Source organism: Leguminivora glycinivorella, chromosome 9 (genome assembly GCF_023078275.1).
Source record: "Leguminivora glycinivorella isolate SPB_JAAS2020 chromosome 9, LegGlyc_1.1, whole genome shotgun sequence".
NCBI classification, from domain to species: domain Eukaryota; kingdom Metazoa; phylum Arthropoda; class Insecta; order Lepidoptera; family Tortricidae; genus Leguminivora; species Leguminivora glycinivorella.
The window spans coordinates 10,191,786-10,216,067 of record NC_062979.1 but is presented as its reverse complement, the minus strand read 5'-3'; the positions used below and the strand labels follow the sequence as shown (position 1 = coordinate 10,216,067).

The 24,282-nt window shown below is 37.6% G+C and overlaps 3 protein-coding genes across 3 annotated transcripts; 1 reads left to right on the top strand and 2 right to left on the bottom strand.

Moving 5' to 3' along the window:
• Positions 1-171: 171 nt before the first annotated feature.
• LOC125229682 (protein sarah) lies at positions 172-1,631 on the bottom strand. Its single transcript, XM_048134585.1, has one exon. The coding sequence runs from the start codon at positions 1,447-1,449 to the stop codon at positions 781-783; it is 669 nt and encodes a 222-aa protein (XP_047990542.1). The 5' UTR covers positions 1,450-1,631; the 3' UTR covers positions 172-780.
• Positions 1,632-2,391: 760 nt separating this feature from the next.
• Positions 2,392-3,553, top strand: LOC125229288 (histone deacetylase complex subunit SAP18). The gene is made up of 2 exons (XM_048134082.1): positions 2,392-2,585; positions 2,671-3,553. Exons 1-2 carry the CDS (start codon positions 2,523-2,525, stop codon positions 3,073-3,075), a joined length of 468 nt encoding a protein of 155 aa, XP_047990039.1. The 5' UTR covers positions 2,392-2,522; the 3' UTR covers positions 3,076-3,553.
• LOC125229287 (extensin) lies at positions 3,545-22,209 on the bottom strand. Its single transcript, XM_048134081.1, has 2 exons — positions 22,097-22,209; positions 3,545-4,802 (listed from the first exon to the last, which is right to left on the bottom strand). The coding sequence occupies exons 1-2, from the start codon at positions 22,109-22,111 to the stop codon at positions 3,747-3,749; spliced, it is 1,071 nt and encodes a 356-aa protein (XP_047990038.1). The 5' UTR covers positions 22,112-22,209; the 3' UTR covers positions 3,545-3,746.
• Between the last annotated feature and the right edge of the window lie 2,073 nt (positions 22,210-24,282).

Here is a 24,282-nt window from a genome sequence, read left to right as displayed (position 1 = left end):
AGTCATACTTCTGTCATACTTTTCATCTGGCGCGACTGCCCGCCGTCCTTGAAACGGCCAATCACAGCGCGCTTAATACATTCCCCGCCCGCTCCTCGCACCCCAAACACTGGTGACTCGTATCGCGAACCAAATATACAAGACTGCCACTCTATAGGAGGTTCTCTGTGGTCAATCCGCAGCAAAAGTAACATGAGTCACAATTTTATGGCTTGCTCCATTTATTCATGATGCAATTTCAAGTCGTAATCTATCTCTAAATAAGTGCTTTCCAGATATATGCATAGATCCTTTCATTTACAGCTGTAGTTCAAATAAACACTTAATGAAGTCGTGACACACATTACTTTTACGTGGATTCACCCTACAATTGAAACTTAATCAATAAGTATATTCACAAACCTACCAAGATTACCCTCTTAAATATTGTTTAAAACATAATGATCTATATTAAGCCAACATGTACTATACAATATAAAACAATTACATAAATAAACATTGTTAAATTCCTTTTTGAATAAGAATAGCACCAATTCAACTTTTACATGTTAAATTAAATAATAAACTATATGTTAAAGCAATTAATATTATACTATTCAGCCTAACTTAATACAAGCCCACATGGCATGTCAACAATTTCGAGAGTTACATGTTGTTTACTCATAATACATTCTTTGGTGTTCCATGATACCGGTGTTGCCTGTATTGTGGTGGCGGTGTTGAATGAATAAAAAGCACTCGAACTTCTACACTAAGTAGTAATTAGATTAAAAAAATATATCAATAATTAGGACAGCGAGTGTGGGGAATCGCACAGGGGCGCGGGGGGCCCTCGGGGGCGAGCGCCGTGTGCACGACGATGGCCGGCTGCGTGGGGGTGGGCGCGTGCAGCTCGTGGCTCTCGCCCGGCGCCAGGCTCGCCAGCGCCGCCAGCAGGTCGTGGTTCACCAGCGGCTCCCCCTCCTCTCGCGGCTCCCATCCCACCGGCGGGCTCGATGGCGGAGAAATCAAATATTGCTTTACGGGAGCGGGAGGCCTCAAATTCTTAAAAGAAACGGGCGTCACCGGCTGAGCGAAGTAACAGTTTATACACGAGTTATAGAACTGATACTGGTGTAGTTGCACACGGGCGTTAGCGGCCGCCAACGGGCTGTCATAGTTCACACGCAACCGTCTAAAACTACGGAGCCACTGAAATGTTATGTTATCCGAGAAGGTTCGGAAAAGATCTTCCAACTCTGCTTTTAGTTTAGCGTTTCCGAAAACGTCACTATGAATGTTTGTGACAATAACAGACTTCGGTATGTCGTCCAAATCGTTGACTTCGTCCTGTGAGTCACTTTCATGTTCTAAATTAGCTATATTGGGATGAATATTAGGCATACCATCTTCGGGGTTGATATAAACGTCTTCATCTTGAAAAGGCTCATCTTCCTCCTTATGTGCCATATTGTAATACGAATGAACTAATGCACAACAAAACGGTCCGGCGATTTCACTAGTGCTAGCGATGCACTAAGACCATATTAAAAGTTTGTTTCTCGTATACAATATCTTCATAATAAAAAACAATTACGTGAAAAATAATCGATTACAGAACCGACAGGGCTGGGATGACACTTCAGAGCAAGTCTTGACAACTGCAAAAATAAAACAAATACTATGCCAGTTCTACACTATTGAGAAATAGGTATGTAGAGCCTATTCAGACTGAAGAAACAAAAAATTATAATAAGCAATTTCGCCAATTTCAGTTCTCGAAGGACAGCTATTATATGCATGATTGAAAACGAGAGCTTCAAATTGTACTTCAAATTGTACTGAACATACTAGGATCACAAACTACTCCAGCGAGAGAGATACGTCCACGCGCTCAAGGCCACGTCCACGTATTCGACGATAGTTTGCACGGTTATGTGTATTTCCATTGTCCAGATTCCCGTCCGCGGTCGATTCACGACGGACGTCCGCGTAGTGTGTTCCTAGCTTTACTGAGAGCCAAGTGAGCCATGGCCAATTTATGGCTTCCCACAGACAGTCTTAAAAATTCATAATCTTAAAAAAAAATTGTATGCAAATTGACACTGACAGATCTGTCAGTGTCTTGTCAGTGTCAGTTTGAACTGTCAGATTGCATACAAGTTTTTTTTAAGATTATGAATTTTTAAGACTGTCTGTGGGAAGCCTATGTCATAAGGATCAAACCAAATCAGAGTCCCGGATTGATCTTCTGTTAAGGCTTTTAGATCGATTTAAACGATTTAAACGATTTATTTGTTTGTAAACATAGGTATCGATCGATCGGACATGTGTATGGTGTGTAGTAGCCGTTTCGCTCCATTTTTATTCTATGTCTAATTGTCTATGATGTTCTCTATTCTTTGTCTGTGGAATTAGGAATTTTATTGACAGCATTGTTTATTTCCTTGAGATTTGCTTATATTTGTAAATTAAACTATACTGCTACAAAAGTTACTACTAATTATATTTAGGTAGCTACCGGTGTGTACTTCGTACATATTATGAAAATGGCTGGACTGGAGTCAATGATTGCTGAAGAGGTTAAGCCGGTTGATAGAGAGAAGGTAGGTTATTTTCTATTTTGTTAACTTATGTTTAATCACTTTAAACATTCCATTTCAAATGTTAATCTGAACATTATTGTTTTAGACGTGTCCCCTGCTTCTTCGAGTGTTTTGTTCTACTGGTCGTCACAATTCGCCAGGTGATTATGCGAGGGGCAATGTTCCTCAAAATGAATTACAAATTTACACCTGGATGGATGCTACACTGCGCGAGCTTACAGGTCTGGTGAAGGAAGTTAATCCCGAGACTCGACGTAAGGGAACATATTTCGATTTTGCCATTGTATACCCAGATATGAGATCACCAACATATAGAATGAGAGAGATAGGAGTGACATGCTCCGGTCAACGTGGTGGGGATGACAACAAAACATTGAGTAGTGTTAAATTCCAAATAGGCAGCTACTTGGACATATCAATAACACCACCAAATAGAATGCCACCTCCGATGAGGCGGCCACAGCCATACCTCAACAATCGACAATATTAAATACAAGTGGGTCATATTTTTAATCAATAGTTAGTGATAAGACCTGATGACCACTCCATACTTCAGACAGACGGGGGCATTTAAAAATAGTAGCGATTGAAAGGCACATTTATATTGGCTTAATTATTTGAGTATTTATTTAATTTGTAGCCCTATGTGCTTCATTTTACCTCTCATTTGCCTTTCCATTATTGTCAAACTCTAAACCTGTTGGTGGTTAGGTTTAGGTTATGATGACCTAAAATTAAATAATCAAATCCTAATGAAAGGATTTTTTTTATTTAGAAGGTTAGGTTCTGTCTGCTGTCTGCAGGCCAAAAGGTTTACTTCATGAAAGTCACCAAGTTTTTGAGGTGATTGTATGTCATAATTTCGGATAATTACTGTAATATTTTTGCCACTCGTGAATTAGAATGCTAAGTTTGTGGGATTGTAAGATTTTACTACACTTTACCAATAAAACAATGAAATTACAAAATGTTTTTAATTGCACACTTGTTATTTATACATTTCATTTGTCACCTTCATCACACACAAGCAATTAAAAACTAAACTTAAAATCACCTCAATGTAATGTCCTCATGCTTGTTACACTTGCTATCACAAGCTAACAAATATTTAATGTCCTTACATCAATTACATTTCACTATTAATAAATATATTCCTAAAACCTAGTGGTTTCCGGGTGACCTAAACGGCCTTTTAGATTTTTTGCCCATTTGGTTGAGATCAATTGTGATACCATTAGGTAGGACTGCTTTATTTTCTTGGTAGTCTATAAATCCTTTTTCTTCTTGCTGTTCCTTGCTTTTGTCGCATGCAATGCCAGTCTCATAATTGTACTCTCGTTTCAAACCATCAGGATCCACATAACCATACTTTCCACGGGTAATGCAATCAATGCCTATAGTTTCCTCTTTGAATGAACCATCGTCATTTTCAAATCCCCATGTAATGCTTCCGTCGGGGTTCTCATCTCTGTATTTACGAATGATTTGAGCAACAGGTTTCTTTTCCCTCGGGCCGGAGGGTTTGTAGTTCTGTTGAACGTAGGTCTTCGCCGGCGCTCTGTTGACGGGGTCCTGCGGCTGAGGTCTATGCCTGACCGGTTGGATAGGGGCTTCGTCTTCCTCTACCAAGGGCTTAGGCTCCGGTCTGAACGACGGCCGCTGAGGCCTGCTTGACAGAGGTTGGAGGCGCACCGGTTGAGGCTTGAAGGGGGCTTCGTTCCTGATGGGAGCGAACGATTGCGGCTGCAACAATGGTCTGTACTGAGTCGGTCTGATCGGTTCGGGCCTTATGATAGACGGAGTCGACGAGGGCTGGAAGGGAGGTGGGTTGAACGCTATCGGCGGCTTCGGCTGAGACGTGGTGGTGAAATCGAAGAAATCATTTTGAGGTTCTGGTGTAGTGAAAATGCTAGGGACGAAGGCGGTGGGTGTGTTGATTTCGACCTCGTCCTCGGGTTCTTCGGTGACTGGTTTCGAGGGCTCCTCGATAGACTGCAGACTGGGTCTGGGAGAAGCGTCTACGGACTTGAAGGAGGGTCTGCCCTGGCCGGGCCTCCTGAGGCGGGGCGCGCCGGCCGGGGGCCCGCTGTGCAGCCGTCCCTGGCGGAAGGCGCCGGGCGCGGGGCCCAAAGCTATGGCTCCGGGGATTTGTATCCTTCGAGGAGCGGGGGAGTTATTGTACTGACCGTACGCCGTGGCAGCGCAAAGCGCTAATATCTGAAACAAGCAGATTTTAATCATGAGTTTTTGAAACCAGGTTTTTGTTTTTTCACGCTTTTCGAGTCGCACTCCATTACTCTATAATATTTATTTGTATTGTATTATTTTTTCCTTTATTGATTTTACGTCTTACGTATTATTTCATTTTTAAGGATAATAATAATAATAAGTTTAAAAGTAGATTGATTCCTTCTTTGGAAAACCTTTTAGGAGATAGGTGCCTAATCTGACAGCATCTAGACAAAACAAAAAATTCAGTCACATGTCAAAAATTATATTGAGAAGGTGATATCATAAATTTTATATCTCTAACTATTTATGTATTAAAAAGATAGTCGCAGGTAATGGAAGTAATAAATTTGTGATAAAATCAAACCCTGTGGGATGAAAACATCATAATCTTAGTGGCCATAAATGTGTTTGTTGTGGCCATGTTGCACTGAACTGTGAAGGTGTTAACCATCATAACTCGCTGGAGACGTCAATATATTCCGGAACACATTTCATCGCAATGACACGACAAGCAACTTCGCGACATCGCAGCAACATCGGTGAGACGAAGCACTGCTTGCAGAACCCAGGAAGAGAAGAAAATTCAAGGTGAGCCTTCATCATTTTGAATTACTTCGAATTAAAACTCGTGATTAACAGTTACTCAATCCGGTCAACAACGTATGACACTTCAGACACTTGTAAGGTAAGCTAAGCACTCCTAGAGTTGCCTAAAGTCAAATTTGAAATCAGCCTTATCAATCGACTATGTGGTACCTTGTAGCTAAAAACGTCACATTCGATTAGATACCTACATATGCGAGTCCCTAAATCATAGTAAGGCCTCCGTTTGCATGGGAGTTGTAAAACTACACCAACCTCCTCCCTTAATACCTATCTAATACTACACTATTACTAAACCTCAACAAAAGTTTCGGGATAAAAATTATGCCCTTTCCTATATTAGCTTAATTAGCGTCATTCGTCAAAATTCATCGAAATTCGTTGAGTCGTTTTTAGATAAGTGAAAGAAACAAGCAATAATGAACTGCAGGTGCAGATTAATACTTCCCGCATCCAATTCTGGTGTGGGAAAGTGCATCAAGGGCGTCAAGTTCTGGGAGCTTTACAAGTTTAACAACCATACCATACATCCGGTATTTTAGTAATGAAATGAGGGAGGTATAACTTATAAATGGTATCTATAATTCTATATCGGCGTTTAGGCAGAATGTTCCTTTTTTTTGACGGAGTGGGAATTCATTTACGCACGATGTGTGGGACTCTCCGTTTCTTTCCCCTCCCCTAGCGAGCGGGGGCAAACTTGGCCCTACCCACTAAACCCACTCCGGCGTTCCATCCTCTTTGCCGTTTGTGAGGGCGCGCTGGGATCGATGTATGTCATTCACCATGGCGCCCTCCGGCATTGCCCGGGCTTACGGCCAAGGAACCCGCATGAGGAGGGGGATCAGAAAGGCAGAATGTACCTGTGTAAGATTTGATGGTAGTTCATTAGGTGGCTAGAGATGCCCGAAGATCAAACTTCCCCCTAACTTATAGACGGGTTGCCGACATTTGTAGGTTCCCACTGTAAAATAACTATCTTCCTACTACCTATGTCTTGTATTTTATATCTTCTCAATGAATGACTGCTCTCATACCTCAAACTATTCATGAACAATTTTAAACTATCTACTTTAAGTACAGCGCTGTCTAGTGTTATTAATAAATTAATTGGTGCTTAACAAACATTTTCTCTGAGCGTTCGTTGCATAGTTGAAATTTGCTATAATAAAACTCAATTTCGTCGCTGGAATGCCGGCATGCAACCCGCCACTTTCAAGTGTTGTGGAAGTGGTGGACCTTGCCGAGTGACCTACCGCAGTACACAGTACTAGAGACTTTACAAGTGAAAAGACTGCCAACTAACTGAGTCTATTGGCATGCACCGGTACTGAGACGTTAACACACAGAGGTCGTTTCGGAGATAATGCGGTATATAAAGTGCGTTTATTCTGTTATTAGATAAACATGAATAAAAAATTATATACCTAATGCAATATTTTGGTACCACTTCAAATTGCGGCATACAACATGATGCACATGATTTCGGTACTCGTATGTCAGAATTGACAGTCTTATTATGTCCTTAATATGTCTCTAACTGTGGCACTGTCCACGCCTTGCTCGGATACTGTTATGCTCGATAAAAGTACCAATGATATCATACGTACTACGCAAGATTGCACCAAGACCGGTACGAAAGCTAGACTAAATACCTCGAGACTGGCCATAACTAGAAATCTTTATGTAAACTAGTCCGACATCGACAATGTTCGAGTAATACTTGCTTTTCAGGATCGTTGTTTGTGTCAGCTTGAGTTACGTATAGCTGACAGGGTGGCCACTTTCTGGAAAACCGGGAAAACCGGGAAAAGTCAGGGAATTTCACTGGTCATGGAAAAGTCAGGGAATTGTCAGGGAAATTTAATAGAGGTCAGGGAATAAAAATTGTCTTTGTATGTACATAAAAAAATAAGCAAATTATTAATTTTATCATCTCCAAATTTATATATAATTATACTATAATAGGTAAGTAAACGTGACCACGCGGCGCACGTGCCACTGTATTACTCGGAAATCGCCGCCGGCTGGGATGTCAAAGGACGCCGACACTTAGCCGGCGCAGGTTGAAGAAGAGGACATAAGGACTATAATTATTCTGTTTCGTTTGGATGACCTCGGTAAGTGATTTGATTATTTCGTTATTTCTCGATTATTATTACGATTATAACATGTTTCTGTGATCTGATGATGGCACTGGAACGTAGGTACTGTGTAATTAATCGACACGACCCCCATCGAGTTTAAGCTCGATTGTTTCGTATTGACATGACGAGTACTTTGCGTTCCTGGATGATATACAGGGTTGTCTTCTCGGGAGAACTCCTCAATAGTAAATTGCAGTGATTCGAAACTTTGCGTGCTGTAGGTTTAATTTCTGTCATTTTCATAGAATGCCTAAGTTTTAAATATATGTTTCGATTTTATTGGTTTAAATAATAATGCACATAGGCAGCGTCCACACCCAAGAGACGCATGTCTTGCGGCCCGGAACGGACGTCTCCGCCACCGCCGCGTCTCTGCATGGCGCGCGCCGTGCCGCCTGGGGGCGCATCTTACGTCCTTCCTATACAAAATGTACTGAGGAGACGTTGTTTGAATGACATTCAGGCGGCGTGGCGGAGACGTCCGTTCCACACCGCAAGACGTGCGTCTCATGAGTGTGGACGCTGCCTAGGTTAACAACAACACGAATAACAGTCTCCTGTTACACATTTGCGTTCACCACATAAATATACACAACTTAATAGTATACCTACTATATTTTGTAAGATACCTACTTATAAGATTTCTTGGCTTTTTGTTGTGTATGTGTATTATCTTCATCATCTTCCTTGCGTTATCCCAGCATGTGTCACGGCTCATGGGAGCCTGGGGTCCGCTTTGGTGCGCGATGTATGTGTATATTATATGGCTACATTTAAAGCAATTCAACTTTATCCCTCTCTATAGGTATATTTCGAGTGGGAAAAGGTTTCCCATGACAGCACCTTTATGACATTGTCATGACAATCGGTTTGGTTTGGCCTGTGTGCAATCTTTTTTTTTTCACTTTACTTTTACATACTGACCTTAGTAGTGACCTTGCCTGCGAAGCCGATGGTTCTGGGTTCGAATCCCGGTAAGGGCATTTATTTGTGTGATGAACACAGTTGTTTGTTCCTGAGTCATGGATATTTTCTATGTATTTACGTATTTGTATACTATATTTTTGGACGACGACCAGTTTGACCTAGTTTGTAGTGACCCTACCTGCTGAGCCGATGATCCTATCTACGATGATCCTAGCTATTTGTCCCTAAGGCATGGGTGTTTTTAGGGTTCCGCAGTCAACTAGGAACCCTTATAGTTTCGCCATGTCTGTCTGTCTGTCCGTCCGTCCATCCGTCCGTCCGTCCGTCCGTCCGTCCGTCCGTCCGCGGATAATCTCAGTAACCGTTAGCACTAGAAAGCTGAAATTTGGTACCAATATGTATATCAATCACGCCAACAAGGTGCAAAAATAAAAAATGGAAAATAATGTTTTATTAGGGTAAAACATCCCCCCCCCTACATGTAAAGTGGGGGCTGATATTTTTTTTCATTCCAACCCCAACGTGTGATATATTGTCGGATAGGTATTTAAAAATGAACAAGGGTTTACTAAGATCGTTTTTTGATAATATTAATAGTTTCGGAAATAATCGCTCCTAAAGGAAAAAAAGGGCGTACCCCCCCCCCCCCCCTCTAACTTTTGAACCATATGTATAAAAAATATGACAAAAATCACAAAAGTAGAACTTTATAAAGACTTTCTAGCAAAATTGTTTTGAACTTGATAGGTTCAGTAGTTTTTGAGAAAAATACGGAAAACTACGGAACCCTACACTGAGCGTGGCCCGACACGCTCTTGGCCGGTTTTCTATGTATGTATTTACGTATTTGTATATTATACCTATACTCGTTGTCTGAGCAGGCTACACAAGCTTTCTTGAGCTTACTGCGGGACTTAGTCATTTTATCTGTGGAATGTCCTATAATAATTATTTATTTATTTGATATTTGTGCATATTAACAATATTTAAGCGGCCTCAAACTATTAAATCAATGTGTTTAAAAATAGAATAAAAATGTGCTATGATTTAATTTAATCCCCTTTGTTATTTGAGTTATTTTGTTATTTGAGTATCAAATGGGGAACGTGACGATATAACAGGAGAGCGTAATTGTCTTTACATTTCACTTATGTGTGTTATGTGTTTATACTTTTTAATTAACATAAACAATGAAAAAAGTTCGAATTTAGACTTTTCTATGAAAATGACGGGTTTGCTCAAATAATATAAAGTCACTGCGTATAGATGGATATGGCTGGTCCTTAAAATTTCACCCGGTATACTTATGTGCCAACTCATAAGTTTTAAATTGTGTATCATTTCATAGATGTCTATAGCTAGTGGAGTATATTTTAAGTAACTTACAGCTTATACGTCTCTTCAAAAATGTTTTCTTTTTACTTCCAGATGGTCACTCTACGATGTCAAAGAAAACTACTTTTAATTGTGAATGGCAATTGAACGATAAATTTAAACCGTGGCTTGAACCTGTCAAAAATGACCATTTTTCCGCCTACTGTAAATTGTGTAAAAAAAGTTTTACACTTAGTAATATGGGCGAGCAGGCTCTCTCCAGCCATATGAAGGGAAAAAAACACAATATTTTGTTATCTAATCAAAATAAAAGCATGAGCCTTAAATCATTTTACTCGGAAGATAAAAAGGAACCTGTTTCCAAAGAACCCATTACAACTACTTCCCCAGACATAGTAGTCGAGTCAGCAGGACAGGTCACGCCATCACATCACAATAATATTAAAGAAAAACGTGTTATAATGACAATGCTTATTAAGGACGAAATTACGAAGGCTGAAATCATTTGGTGTATGTACCAAGTACTAAGTCATAGCTCACAAAGGAGCGGTGGACAAGCCGTGGATCTCTTTCCTCTAATGTTTCCGGACTCTGATATCGCAAAAAAAATGCGCTTGCAAAGAACAAAAATAGCCTACACTGTTTTATACGGATTAGCGCCATATTTTTTTCGACAGTTAAAAGAAGAATGTTGCGATTGTGATGTCATTACCATTGGCTTTGACGAATCCCTTAATAAAGTTGCGCAGAAAGGGCAGATGGACATCTTTGTCCGTTATTGGGACAATGAAAAAAACCAAGTCCGAAGCAGGTATTATGGTTCAGCTTTTCTGGGGCACGCAACTGCTGATGATTTGTTGAAGGCTTTTCTTGCCACTACCGATGGCATTGATACAAAAAATATTGCAGGTTTCAATGGATGGCCCTAATGTGAATAAGAAGTTTTTGCAAGACCTAAAATCCAAACTAAAAAATGAGGGCGAAGCAGGTGACCCAATTCTGCTCAACATGGGGAGTTGTGGACTTCATAATCTCCACAATGCGTTTAAAAAATCAATGAAAGCCTCGGGGTGGAAGGTGGTAGACTTTTTACGTTCTCTATACTACCTATTCTGCTATAGCCCCGCGCGACGTGAAGACTATACAAGGTTTTCAGGCTCGAGTACATTCCCATTAAAGTTTTGTGCAGTACGTTGGCTCGAGAACTTTAGCGTTGTTGATCGCGCCACTAAAATCATACCCAACGTTGAAAAATATGTGAAGGGAATTAAAAACGAAAAAAAAGCACCTGACAGCGCAAGCTTTACAGTAGTAAATGCTGCATTGGAAGACAAATTATTAAAGGCTAAATTGGCCTTTTTTCAATCGGTGGCGGTGCAAGTGGAGCCATTTTTAACATTATTTCAATCCGACGCACCACTTGCTCCACTTTTATACGAATCACTTTTGGCCACACTGAAAAAAATCATGCAAAGAGTTGTTAAAGTGGATGTATTGGATTCTGCCACTAATATCACGTCGATTGATTTGAAAAAGGAGTCTAATCTGATAAACGCGAAAGAAATCGACTTGGGCTTCGCTGTAAAGAATGCTCTTCGAAATAGTCGCGATATCAAAGATATCGATATCTTGCGTTTCCGTCAAGACTGTAGAAAGAGTCTAATAGAATTTTGCGTGTCATTATGCCAAACATCCCCACTTTCGTATGCTTTGACTAAGGGAATATCTTGTTTCGATCCCGCAATCGCAGTCAATGCAGAATTCCGACGAGAGAGGCTCGATAAAGTGTTGGACATATTTGTCAAAAATAACCGGCTTTCAGGATATGAAGCAGATAACGCCAAAAGTGCTTTCAACGATATTTGTAAATCACCTGAATTTGAAAAATCAATGAAACATTTTTCCATTAAGGATGGTCACCGACTGGATGATGTTTGGCTCAGTTTGACGAAAAAGGAAAATAAAGACTTGCAATCTTTAATAAAAATGGTCCTGGTGTTATCCCACGGAAACGCTTATAGTGAGCGTGGCTTTTCCATCAATAAGGAAATATTGGTGGAAAATCTTTCGCAAGAATCTATAATTGCGCAAAGACGCATTTATGATGCTATATCGTACCACGGCGGTATAGAAAAAATAAATATTGGAAAAAAAATGATCCACGCGGCTCGTAATGCTCACTCCTTGTACACAGAGGAGCTACACAAAAGAAAGGAAAATTTAAGTTCTGAGGCGAAACTCAAAGCAGAAAAAAGAAAAAATGAAGAAATGGTCAGAGAACTTAAAGCCAAAAAGCAAAAACTTCTCGACGGAGCTGCCAAGGAAGCTGAGTTATTAGAAGAACAAATTGCGAAGTTTCAATAGATTTTAAAATATGTACTTATATTATAATAAACCATGCTAACTGATGACTTTGTTTCAGTTACACCCAAGCAAAAACTCAAAAATGTATTCCAATTATATATTGTATATTTATTACATTTAAGATTATGGTCAGGGAAAAACTTGAAAAAACGCCTGGAAAACCGGGAAAAGTCAGGGAATTTTGGTTGTAGTAAATAGTGGTCACCCTGGCTGAGCAATTAGGTTAAAAGATAAGAAAGCAGTAAAAAGATTAAAAAGTATGCTTGAGTGTTGTATTGTTATGATTTTCCATGAAAAGGAAAGCGTATCAACTTATCTAATTAACATGTAGGAAAATATGCATTGTGCTGATGTAACACTACTCATAATTTACCGATAACGTTAGGAAATGACTGTCTAATTTGTAAATACCCGTAATTATACCACGGAACTGCAAGTTTAAATAAGTACGATTCAGTTCAGAGGGTCGAATATATGCGAATTTATGCATCTACCTCTACAAGAGTGATTATTGGATAAATAAAAAAGGAATCATAACGTTATTATCATTTTAACACCAAGCAATTAGTTTTGAACGCTTGGTTTCTTTTTACATTTTGTAAACGCGTGTGTGTAACTGATTATTTACTGTAATGTATGACTGTGTTTATTATAGTTCAATAAAATTTTTAAACGGTTAATTCTTCATTAAATTTAATGATTACACGTGTAACTGACGATTTACTGTTAGATCAATTAAGTAAATAGGTAAGAACAATTAATAATTCATTGGGAAACCTAAGAATTAGCTTTCTGGGCAGCATTGGCTGTCGCAAGCCATGCAAACGGCTACACTTTCAGAAATCGATCTCAATGAGTACTTGTGATGCAATAGCAATTGAGCGACCTTTATCACCTCATTCACCTGTTGTGTATTTACTAGCGTTATTGACCGACTAAACGCATTATGACAATAGACAGTGTACGCGGAAGCGTAACTGATATGTACGAGTGTGTTATGTTTCAACATTAAGTAACAGTTTAACCTTGAGTTTGATTTTAAGCGAGGTTTATTTACCTACACTTAGCGTCCACATATTTTATATGATACATGTATATGATGCAATTTTATTAATCAACCTTGTCTGATATGATGATCTGATATTGATGTCTGATAAAAATAGAATGTAGTAAATAAATAGTTATATAATAGGTTAATAATCGTAGATAAAGCGTAGCTAAGATTATCATCAAATAATGTATAAAAAATAATGTCTATATCTATAGACTCGTGTGAACTACATTTGTAGGACAGTTAGAGTAGCGTCGATAATGATAAAATAAAATAATTTACACTTAAATATCCGCTATTATATTATACATAATTATATCCTAATCGTTATACTTCCTGTCCGTAATGTGTCTGGAAAGTTTAAAATCGTAGCTACGATGAGTGCGTGGCTCTAGGTTTAAATCTGATAAAAATTCGCGTATGATCGAATTTTATATCGATAGAGTACGTGGATCCAACGAGAAAACACTCTAATGTAGTTATGTCTATACTTAGGAGAAATAATACCGCTGTCAATAGTTTCTGTATAGTAGATACAGACAGAAGGCATGTCATACCGTTTTGATTTGTGTGAAATAGACAAGTCCCGAATGCTTCGCGGAATGGTCAGCGTGCCGAGCAAATTGATCGAACTGCTTCCGCCACTCAAGGTGACCAACGACACTGGTCGCCGGCTAAATATACCCGTACCTGATAATATATGGAAAGTTTGCAAAAAAACTGAAAGCATTTATCTTGAAATATTTTTATACAACCTGTTTTTATTGAATTCCGTTAACTTTAAGGGAAGGTTCTTTAGATCAAATACAATTAATTTCTCTAAGAAACTAGCGTCTTAAGTCTTACGGTTATCGAGTTATTAAAAAAATAAAAATAATTACTGAAGACGTGTGTGACAACCTTTACCAATTCCTAATGTTATTTGTTTTGACATGTGCCGTCAATCACTTGACACTAACTTGAATGTTATTCTTAAGGGTCTCTCACACTAATAAATTCATTTATTATGTATGAAAATGATGAAAAATTTTTTTTTGCGAATTTAACTAAATGTTATATACAGGGTGGTTCCTGATAATGAACCTAGCTACGTGTCGAATTTAACGGAAAACAAAACACGGTGTATTCACTGGGAAATATTTATGCTGCTTGTTCCATCAAGGACAGCTGGCAGGTTAAATAATGACAATAATTGCATTATTTTTTAAATGCGTGCAAGCATTTTCACGACTTTAATAAAGATGCAGACGGTATGCGTATTTTAATCATTAAATGCGCTTCAATGCGCAAGTGAAAATATTTTTTTATTGTTTATTGAGAGGTGTGTTTAGAAATTTTGCAACATGTTATTATGGTGTTTTCTCAATGTGTTTATAATTGGATTGTGGGTTATTCTAATGAGCGTGGCTCGTAATGAGGTATTGTTTGTGGCAGACGCGCGGGGTGTGGAGCGCTCGTTGAAGTCTTTTGCAAGGTATTACTCACTCCGGACATTCCGGTCTATCAAACTTTAGATCACTTGCCTAATATTAAATAATACCTAAGTATTTGTCGTAAACAAGTCTTTATTATCTTATCAAGTTTGGAAACGAAATCTTCAATTAATTTATCCAAACATAGCATAACCTAACCACAAAATTAAAATTTTTAAAAACCCACGACCGCGACATAGTAGACCGATTTTCATGAAACATGGCTAAGAACACTCCCGACTAACTCAGCTTTCAGACAAACAAAAAACAAAATCTAAATCGGTTCATCCGTTCGGGAGCTACGATGCCACAGACAGATACACATGCACAGACAGACAGACAGACAGACAGACACGTCAAACTTATAACACCCCGACGTCTATTGCGTCAGGGGTTAAAAACGTCTCTAAAGTAAAGTAAAGGTATATAATCAGTACAATGAAAACAGAATGAAAATCTTCCTACGTCACAAAGGTTTGTGTCAGAAGTTAAATCGCAATATTAGGCTAAATTTATTTAAAGCTGGTTTATGACATTTAACGTTGAGCGTCCAGAATTTATTTGCTATTGCTATAAAGCTCACAGGACTCTACGCTGCGCACTGCTGATAATGATAAAAAAGACGTTGTTCTGAACAATAGCATAGTGGTACCTAATGGTATAATAATCATCTGTAGATTGTCATCCTTAGCTCGGTATAATTTAGTTGTAATCATCTCATTATTACTAAGAAAAGTGATTTCCTAAAAAGCTAATACCCTCATCAGGGTCCATGAGATCCTGTAACATTATTTATAACAACTATATGAAGATTACCTATATTATTATGTGGGCACAACCTTATATTTTAACAAGCCAATTTGAGGACTCATCCAAGCTCCACCAACAATACCCGTAAGTTACGATACAATGCGAACGCTTCCGCGTGATGTTGCCGGTCATGGGTAATTAGACGAATGTAACGATATTCATAATTAGTGCGTGCCGGCTTATCCCGAACCGGGGAAACCGCTGTACTTGCTAAATACATGTAGACGTACTGGCACAGTATAATAAAGAGTACTACTACGTGCCGCCCACCCCCTCTCGGTTACCTCACAGTTACCGCCTGTCAAAAACACGAACAGTCGACCTGTCATATTTCACTCATACAAGCATAGTACGCGTTCACCTACACGAGCTTAGACGGTGTGCTAGGAACAGTAGGAACGCGCCTCTTTCATATATTTGATCGCCAGTGTCGAAGGTGTGGTACTGGCTCGAGCCTGTCTGGGGAGGTCGAGTAATTAGCTGATTGTATAACTTGTTGCATTGTTAATGTCTTTACAAATACAGCCTAGCAAAAAAGAGGCATCGTAATGTCGTCCCTTTTAAATCAATACGTGTGAGAAAGTGGGAATAATTTCTACTCTTTATTTGCCAGGTTATAGTTAAGTTAATGTGCTCGTGGACATCAGTAATCAGTATGTTTATTGCTTTCATAGGTTATACAGGTGGTACATCAAAGAAAGCTATACCGGCTATATATAAGATTTCTGGCTTCAGATGCTGGCTTAGAATTAATTTAGAAAGTGGTAAATGTCTGCCTACAAATGTATTGTAAACACAAAACCATAGTATAAAGGGAAACCTATGTATACGTATGCATATCCTTATTTAAAATTTTATACTAATTTAGTACGTTTAGCACCTAAAGGATTGAAAATCTTTCCTAAAGCACTTCTTGCACTTTGCAAAAAATGCATGCAATATATTTATCAACTTAGGTTAAACAACGTTAGGTTCGTATTTCAAAATTCAAAAATGGAATGTCTAGTTGGACACTTACATGCAATGTTAATGTTATGGCCGCTGTACACACATGGCCAACAGTTCCACCAACCCCCTTGGCCATGTGTGTAGAGGGCTACTTGGCCGTAAGTTGGCAGTTGGCGCTTGCGCTTGCCGGCCAACCGATTCGTGTCGGTTTTTTGTCCACACATCAAAGGATCTTGGCGCCAATGGCCAACTGCGTTTACACGTTGGCGCTTCATTCAGTTGGTCGTCAGCCGTCAGAGAGGACAGTAGTGATATATTTACGAAAATAATAAGTTTATCTATGCCAATAATAGTGTAGATTTTAGGAAATAAAATAACCTTGCAAATGTTTAATGTATTTCCTAAAAAAGATAAATTTTCTTATCAGAATATTCAAAAAATTGTTAATATTGCAAATAATTTAATTTTACTACGGGGTAATTATTTTTTAATATTTTTTTTCTGACAACGTCTATGACCAAGAATTTCCTAGATTTTTTCATTCCACGTCCATCTTTTGAAGAGCCAACAAGTGATTGGTTGCCAATGTGTAAGGACAAGGGGTTTATCGTTGGAACCGTTATAAGGCCATTAAAATTTTAAAACGTTGACTCGTCTAAATGTTCTAAACATGTGTATAATTTTGTATTATTATGTTCCGAGAGTATGATCTTAAGGTATTGGTAAGTACTATTTGATATAAGAAGGTCTGATATTTTTTTTATTTTAGGGACTTTATGGTACTTTCATTAAGGTCTAGCAAATAAATTTCGGACAACCCCTATCTGGCTTAATTTGAGAATATTTCAATGACTCTTTGTACGATTTCAACAAACAAAGGTTAATATGCTGCCAAAATATATTCTTTAAGAGTCTTTTTCATGGTTTTTCCAATTGGGTACTTGTAGAATAAATGCGGCGAATTTATATAATTTAAAAAAACGCAATTTTGAGCAACGTTCCGGATTGCCGTAAATTTTTGATGCTAGCAGGATGAGAGAAACAGATAAAAAAATTAGCCATAGGCCAAAGTCTAATTGACATTCATGGTGTTTGAACAGTGCTTAAACCAGATCAATATAAACAATGTATGATAGTCAAATTCGACATCAAAGTCGGAGTTAGAGTAAGCACCATGCCACATTCTCTAAATGGCCGCCATACACAGATCCTGAACTATATTTTAAAATAACAGTGGCTAGACTATGTCCAGATATTCTGCTTTGTGGATCATGTGTCGTTGAGGTTCGCACCATACAATTTTTTTTCGCAATCGTATCGTCTTTTACGCACTTTGTGAATTTTCTAGTAGCATTTGTCCGGAATCGTAATTGGTACTCGGGAGGATTAAGTCAATACTGTCTAAACCATATGCTTTACGACGAGTTTCTAGGACAAAATGTGTACCTTATTATGTGCCTTATTAAGCCCATGGCTTGTTATAAGAAAAAAATATAATAGCAAATAAATACGGCTACTCAAAGTTGTCTTCATACTTAATGATACAGTCTTTAGTGAAAATAATTCAATTAAAATGTAGGAAATATTACACAACTTTACATTCCTTAAATAATTTATTTCTAATGAAATAGCATACATGTTGACGAGCTCATAATCGCAAAGTATGCTTTGTCACGAGATCAATTGAAATATTAAATAAAGATTATAGATAGGTACCACGAGCGAAATTGTAAAAAAAAACGTTAAAGACCAAACAATAAGGTTTTTCTCTTTCAGTTGTTATAGTTAATCTTTGGTTTATCGGAAACTGAGTCTTTCTAATAGAAATTTGAGCAACTTAGTGATTCTAGTGCAGAGAAAGTAATTTAGATTAGATACAGAAAATTATGGTAATATACCTAGTATACCTACTTAGTTAAGACGTATCGACGTCTAAATATAATTATGATTAGATCTGATTAACCACTAGGGTCGTTGTGCTTGTTTCCGTCTATTATTTAGTCTTCGTTTACCTGAACGGAGTAGCAAATAATAGAGGTATCTTGTATTATTTTTACATTTATATATAGTTCAGTGTTGCATGCATGCAATTGTGTAATAAAATTGTTAACTAATTTAATTAAGACTTAATTTGCTATTTACCTGTGTGGTGACGGGTTAAGAATTTCACCACCCCCTTTCTTCCAGTGGGTGTCGTAGAAGGCGACTATGGGATATGGGTTAAATTGTGGTGTAGGCGAGAGGCTGGCAACCTGTCACTGCAATGCCACAGTTTCATTTTCTTTTAACCCCTTATTTGCCAAGAGTGGCCCTGAAGCTTTAGTAGTTTCATGTGCTCTGCCTACCCCTTTATGGGATACAGGCGTAATTGTATGTATGTATGTGTTAATTTGCTATTTCCGTTTTCTATTTTATGTAGATAAATAATAAATATATTGATTAGACAATAATTATTGCGAAATATTCAAATTCACAGTCACATCACACCAATTTTCACAAAAGGGTAAACAGGAGAATATGTAACTGCTAAAGTGTCGGTGCCACTCTTAGCGGTCAAGGGATTGAAAGAAAACGAAATTCCGGTGTCACGTCTTATGTGCCATCATCATCATTTCACCACATGAATATTTCTTGAAAATCCATAAATGTTTTACATTTTTTACCGCATTTTCGTTTATGAATGAATGAATGAATGAATGATTATTTTATTTGCATAAAACAAGCGTATATACATAGGTGTTCAAAAAGAATATCCACAGCACGATTCTTGTCGTTTTTTGTCTGTAATCATTCGCAAACCAAAACAGTTTCTAGTATTGAATTGAATGGTAATGCATATGTAGTTCCCATTCGAAGTGAGAAATTTAGCTCACACGGTTTGTGGGGCACATAAATCCGATTTTTTATTAGGTAGGTACGTAGTAACTTTCCTATTGGTACTTCTGCGTGTAAATTTAATTTACAAAGAAAAACTTAAAAAAGTCTAATGTGAGTCTTGGTTACACTCTGAATATTTTACCATTAAAATATTTTTTCCACAGCAGTGAATTTTTTAATTTAACTCAATATAGGTATAATAATGTATACAAAAATATAATTATGATAAATAGAACTCAACTGTCTTATTCTTATTAAATATTTATTCTAGGAATATTTATTTAATTAGAAACTTATTCGTAAGAGAAAAGATAAATAATACGATTGTATTATACGATTGGCGGTTTTAATAACAATGACAATGACATGTGTCTCTATAACTTTTGTTTATCTGTTGTTGTTTTTGGAACCTAAATAATTGTAGTTTGTATTATAAGTCAGGAAATCGGTAATCAGTTATCTCTACGGATTTTGTTCGCGCTGCGTAATTATAGCGATTTTGCAGCTCGGCTCGTCTGATTTATTAGGCAGAAAACGAACGTTGAAATATTTATGCGATGTTTGTTAACGTTCACAAAGTGCCGATAACACGGATAAGAGCGTTCACGCGATGTCGATGATTCGAACATTTAAATGGATACAAACATTGAAAGAAAGTGAATGAAAAATTACACTGAGCAGGCCAAATACAACGTATTTTCAACGCTACCCCAGGTCGTCTGGAAGAGATAAGCTTCTAGTGATAAGACCGACTTTTGTTTTAAGTATCTCTTTTTAAGTTGGAGTATGTTTTTTTGCATTAAGGGGTACAGTAAAAAGTATTTGCCTTGTATTGTCTCTCGTACTAAATTGTTGGTCAACGAACTTGGGTCTGCCACATATTGCTAGGAAACTATTGCAATCGTTCATGTTTCAAAACAATTACCCACTTTACATATCTGTAGTATATGAACCATATATAACAGTAATTACGTATGTGAAAAACAAGTACGTAAGAATTACGATACTTGCAAGCTCGATGTCAGGGACGGTGCTCCTTATATGCAAGGCGAACCTCGTTATTTCTGGTTCAGTGGGTGCCGAGAATCTTAGGGACAACTGGACATACACAATCACATAAGGTGATGCAATAAATTGTAACTCGATCCAGATAATATTGCGTTGTGAGACACAGATCGCTGAAGCCATCACGTCACATAGCTGTAAAGTGTGAATAGACTATTACCTATGGGGGCTATAGCAGTCAGCATACAGGAACACTTGTACAGTCACCGGCATAAAGAAGTAATGATTTCTGTACCTTGTTGCTTTTAATCGTTTGACAATTTCGTATGACATTTGAGGAGTGTCTTTTCAAAAGGACTTATTTTTATAAGTAAACAACAAGGTTTATTTCTCTAGGAAGACATAGATAAAAATAACCTCTGTTGACTTATAGAAATAAGTCCTTTTGAAAAGACACTCCTCATTTCAAACAAGACGTTAATATGACGAGGTACAGAAATCATCACTTCTTTATGCCGGTGACTGTATGTGTGTAAGTACTCGTAGACTTTAAAATACCATATATACACTGCACTTTTTAATATTCAAGATCACGCGTCCAAAAAGGTCTCTGTCGACTTGCATTGTTATAAAAATAGTTCAAGGTGCAGTGGTTTTGACACTACGGAGATAGTGGAACAAAAGCTTTGTATATGTCATTCACTAAATCTTGATATACTAAGTATTTCTTGACATGACCTAGAAATGAAAGTCTTTAATAGCGGGTTGATTTTATATCAAATGTTGTAACATTGTAGGTGATATCAGTTTATTATCTACGCCCACCGTCGAGCCTGGACTAGTAGAGCAATGGCGGTGCACGGTGGCCCAGTGTAACGTAACAAGCTTTGCCCGCTTTACGTAATTGAGTGGTTAATATGACAACGCACTTGCCAAATAATACGTTTGGAGCTCGACAATTAGTTCCGCCTTATTATTAAGGAGAGCAGCATTTTTGTTTTGCCGAAAGGTTACTTGAGATTTGTAGCACGTTTAAAGTGACCTGTCAGCTGCCTCAAGGTTGGCCGTCGGTACTTGCTGTTACTGTCACTCTGAATTCGTTAAACGATCGATTGAAACGCAATCGAGTACTTATCTTGGGGTTCGCGTATGAATAAAGAGCTGTATTGTATTTCGCAGGCCTAGTTATTTGTGACATGACGACATACTGCGGCTGTTATGATTATGAATTTGCTGGTGACTCAAGTCAGCTGCAGGGGTTTATGCTTTCTATTAGATTTCTATTGTTTATTTAACTACCTACTTATGTACAAATAGGCAATTACACAGGCATATAGAATATATCGCAATTGTTTTCCATAGATGTATGCCTATCTAATACTACAAAAATAATTTATTCAGCTGAATTGTATGTATTTTTAGTAACAGATACGTGGTAAAATTGTAACAATAAAAATAAAATAAAAAATAATCTGCGCTACTTTTATGACGCTATAAATATATTAAAAATAATATTGAAGTACAATAATTGAATATAAAATATTAAAATATACTGAAAAGTCAATTTGTCAATGTTATGTATATTGATTGATTACTTAATAACATACCTATTAATTATTCCCTAAAAATATAATGATGACAGCACGTATCAAAACCAAATATTTTTTCCCTTAATATTTTTTTTAGTAAGAAAGTTTTCTAAGACGATGGATGAGAAAAGAAATGTTAAGGGATGCTCACCAGTATCGTCCGCATAGTGTCCCGACGTCCCTCGCACGCAACGCACAACCGACAAATAAAGGAGCCGCCTCCCGCGCCGGCTATATGAGGTCGCCCACTCTCGCCCGCGTCCACCGTAAGGTGCGCCTGCGCCTGCGGACTTGCGGACTACGCTGTCCCGCACGTGTCACGCTGCCCTAAGGTATGCCCGAGAAGATAGGGCGGAGGGCAAAATTGTGTGCGCGCAATAGGGATGACGACTACGAGTATATTAAAGTTCTGTTTAGTCCGTCAGTTAGATCGTCCAAAAATACTGAACACATATTTTTCGCTTTTTCTAATTAATAAAAAAATACAAAGATATAGAGCATCAAAGTTCCTGAGTGGGGGCTTGTGACGTCACTTCTAAGTAAAAATTGTACCTAGGCGTGACGTCACGCGAAACTTCGACGCACTGTACCGTCGTCAGTTAACGTTTACGAGAAAAAAGAAAAAATACGTGTCTAAAATTCTTTGATAATCTAACTGACGGACTAAATAGTTTTTTTTAGTCGTCTCGCCTATTGGACATTTCTATGTACCAGCTTTGTACTCAATTAATAAATTCCCCTTAATAAAGCAATATCTAAAATTTTATAAAAAAGATTGGATATTTTCAAGGTGTAACCTTAATAATTTGCTTTATAGGGGATATTACTCGTAGCTTTTAGCACACTCTTAGTCAAACAGGGTTATTCGGTTTGGTGTCTGGAAAAGAAAGAAATTGAAATATACTTAGATTAGTTAGATTAATTACCTACTCCTAAATTATTTTGTTAAGAGGAATGACTTGACTAAAATTAAATTAAAGTTTGTTTTCTTGGTTTTCATTTGCATTAAACATTAGGCGGCGGTAAGAAGTCTAGTGTTTTAGCCACCACCACCTCTGGTACTGGAAGCATGGTTTTTATCCAACTTTGCTCGTATAATTCAAAGAGATGCAATAATATCTCTCATTGCTAATATTCAGGTATTAAACAGTGTAACGGTAACTACCAAATTGAGTAAGCATTAATAAAATAACAAAAGAAACTACTTATTGACTCATGGTTCATTGAAAGTAGAAATAAAGTAAGTAGATGCATTAAAAGGTGTGTCGTGTGTCAAACTGCAATACCAATAATAATGACGTAAGATCTAAATTAGTGAGAAGTACGTCACGAGTACCATGTTGGTATCACGTATGTTATCACGTATATTATCACTTATATGTATACGTATGATTTATTGATTTAATATCAACTCTCGTTAAGATCCCAAAACGTTCACAAGAGGGTGCTTAAAAGTATTCTAAAAATTAACAATGTCACGTAACTTACAACTTACTACATTGGTATCAAATATAATTTGAGTGATCTTACTCTTAGCGTAATTTCTAACAAGATAAGGTTCACTATTCTGAAAACGTCATACAAATGACACCCAATTGTCCGATATCTGCAATATCTGCTGGTACTGAATTAAATTCCATTATCATATTCATCTCCTTAAGAGACGATCTCCGGGGTAAAAATATATTTTGTGCCCTTCGAAAATAATTGCCAATACAAGTAAATTATAATTAAAAGAAATAACGTCATCGGCTGACGAAGAGGTAATAGACAGCATCTATGTCAATATGCCGGTACCGTGTACAATTAGATAGTATAAATTTATGTAGACAATAGACATATAAATTGCCCTTGTTCCAAAGCTTTGTCCTAGCAAGGACTCTCCACCACCACCACCGACGTAGTATAAAAAAAAAAAATAAAGGGCGTGATGTAACAACCGATTCGTCAGGTGAAGTTCGGCATTGTTCTTTTTCAATTTGTAATTCAATCGAAGTGCTCGCAGTATGCTATATGCCAGGTGAGGCAATACGGGGCAAAGCAGCTTTATCTACATAAGTTCGGTGTATAAAACATGATATGTTGCAAACAAAACAACAAGGTTTAACTTAAGGATCTTTATATAATAATTAATAAGGTAGCAGTGAAAATAAATCCCATAATACTCCTCTATTTCTTCCGATCGACATTGTTAATACGCTAAATCCTGGCTAGTTAGCATATATAGAAGAAATATTTGTCATACGTATGTAGAGTAGGCACAGATAAATGTCTTTACCAGGATTCGAACCTGTGGCCTCTATTTGCTTCGTAGGCATGATCAATATGGAAGTCTAT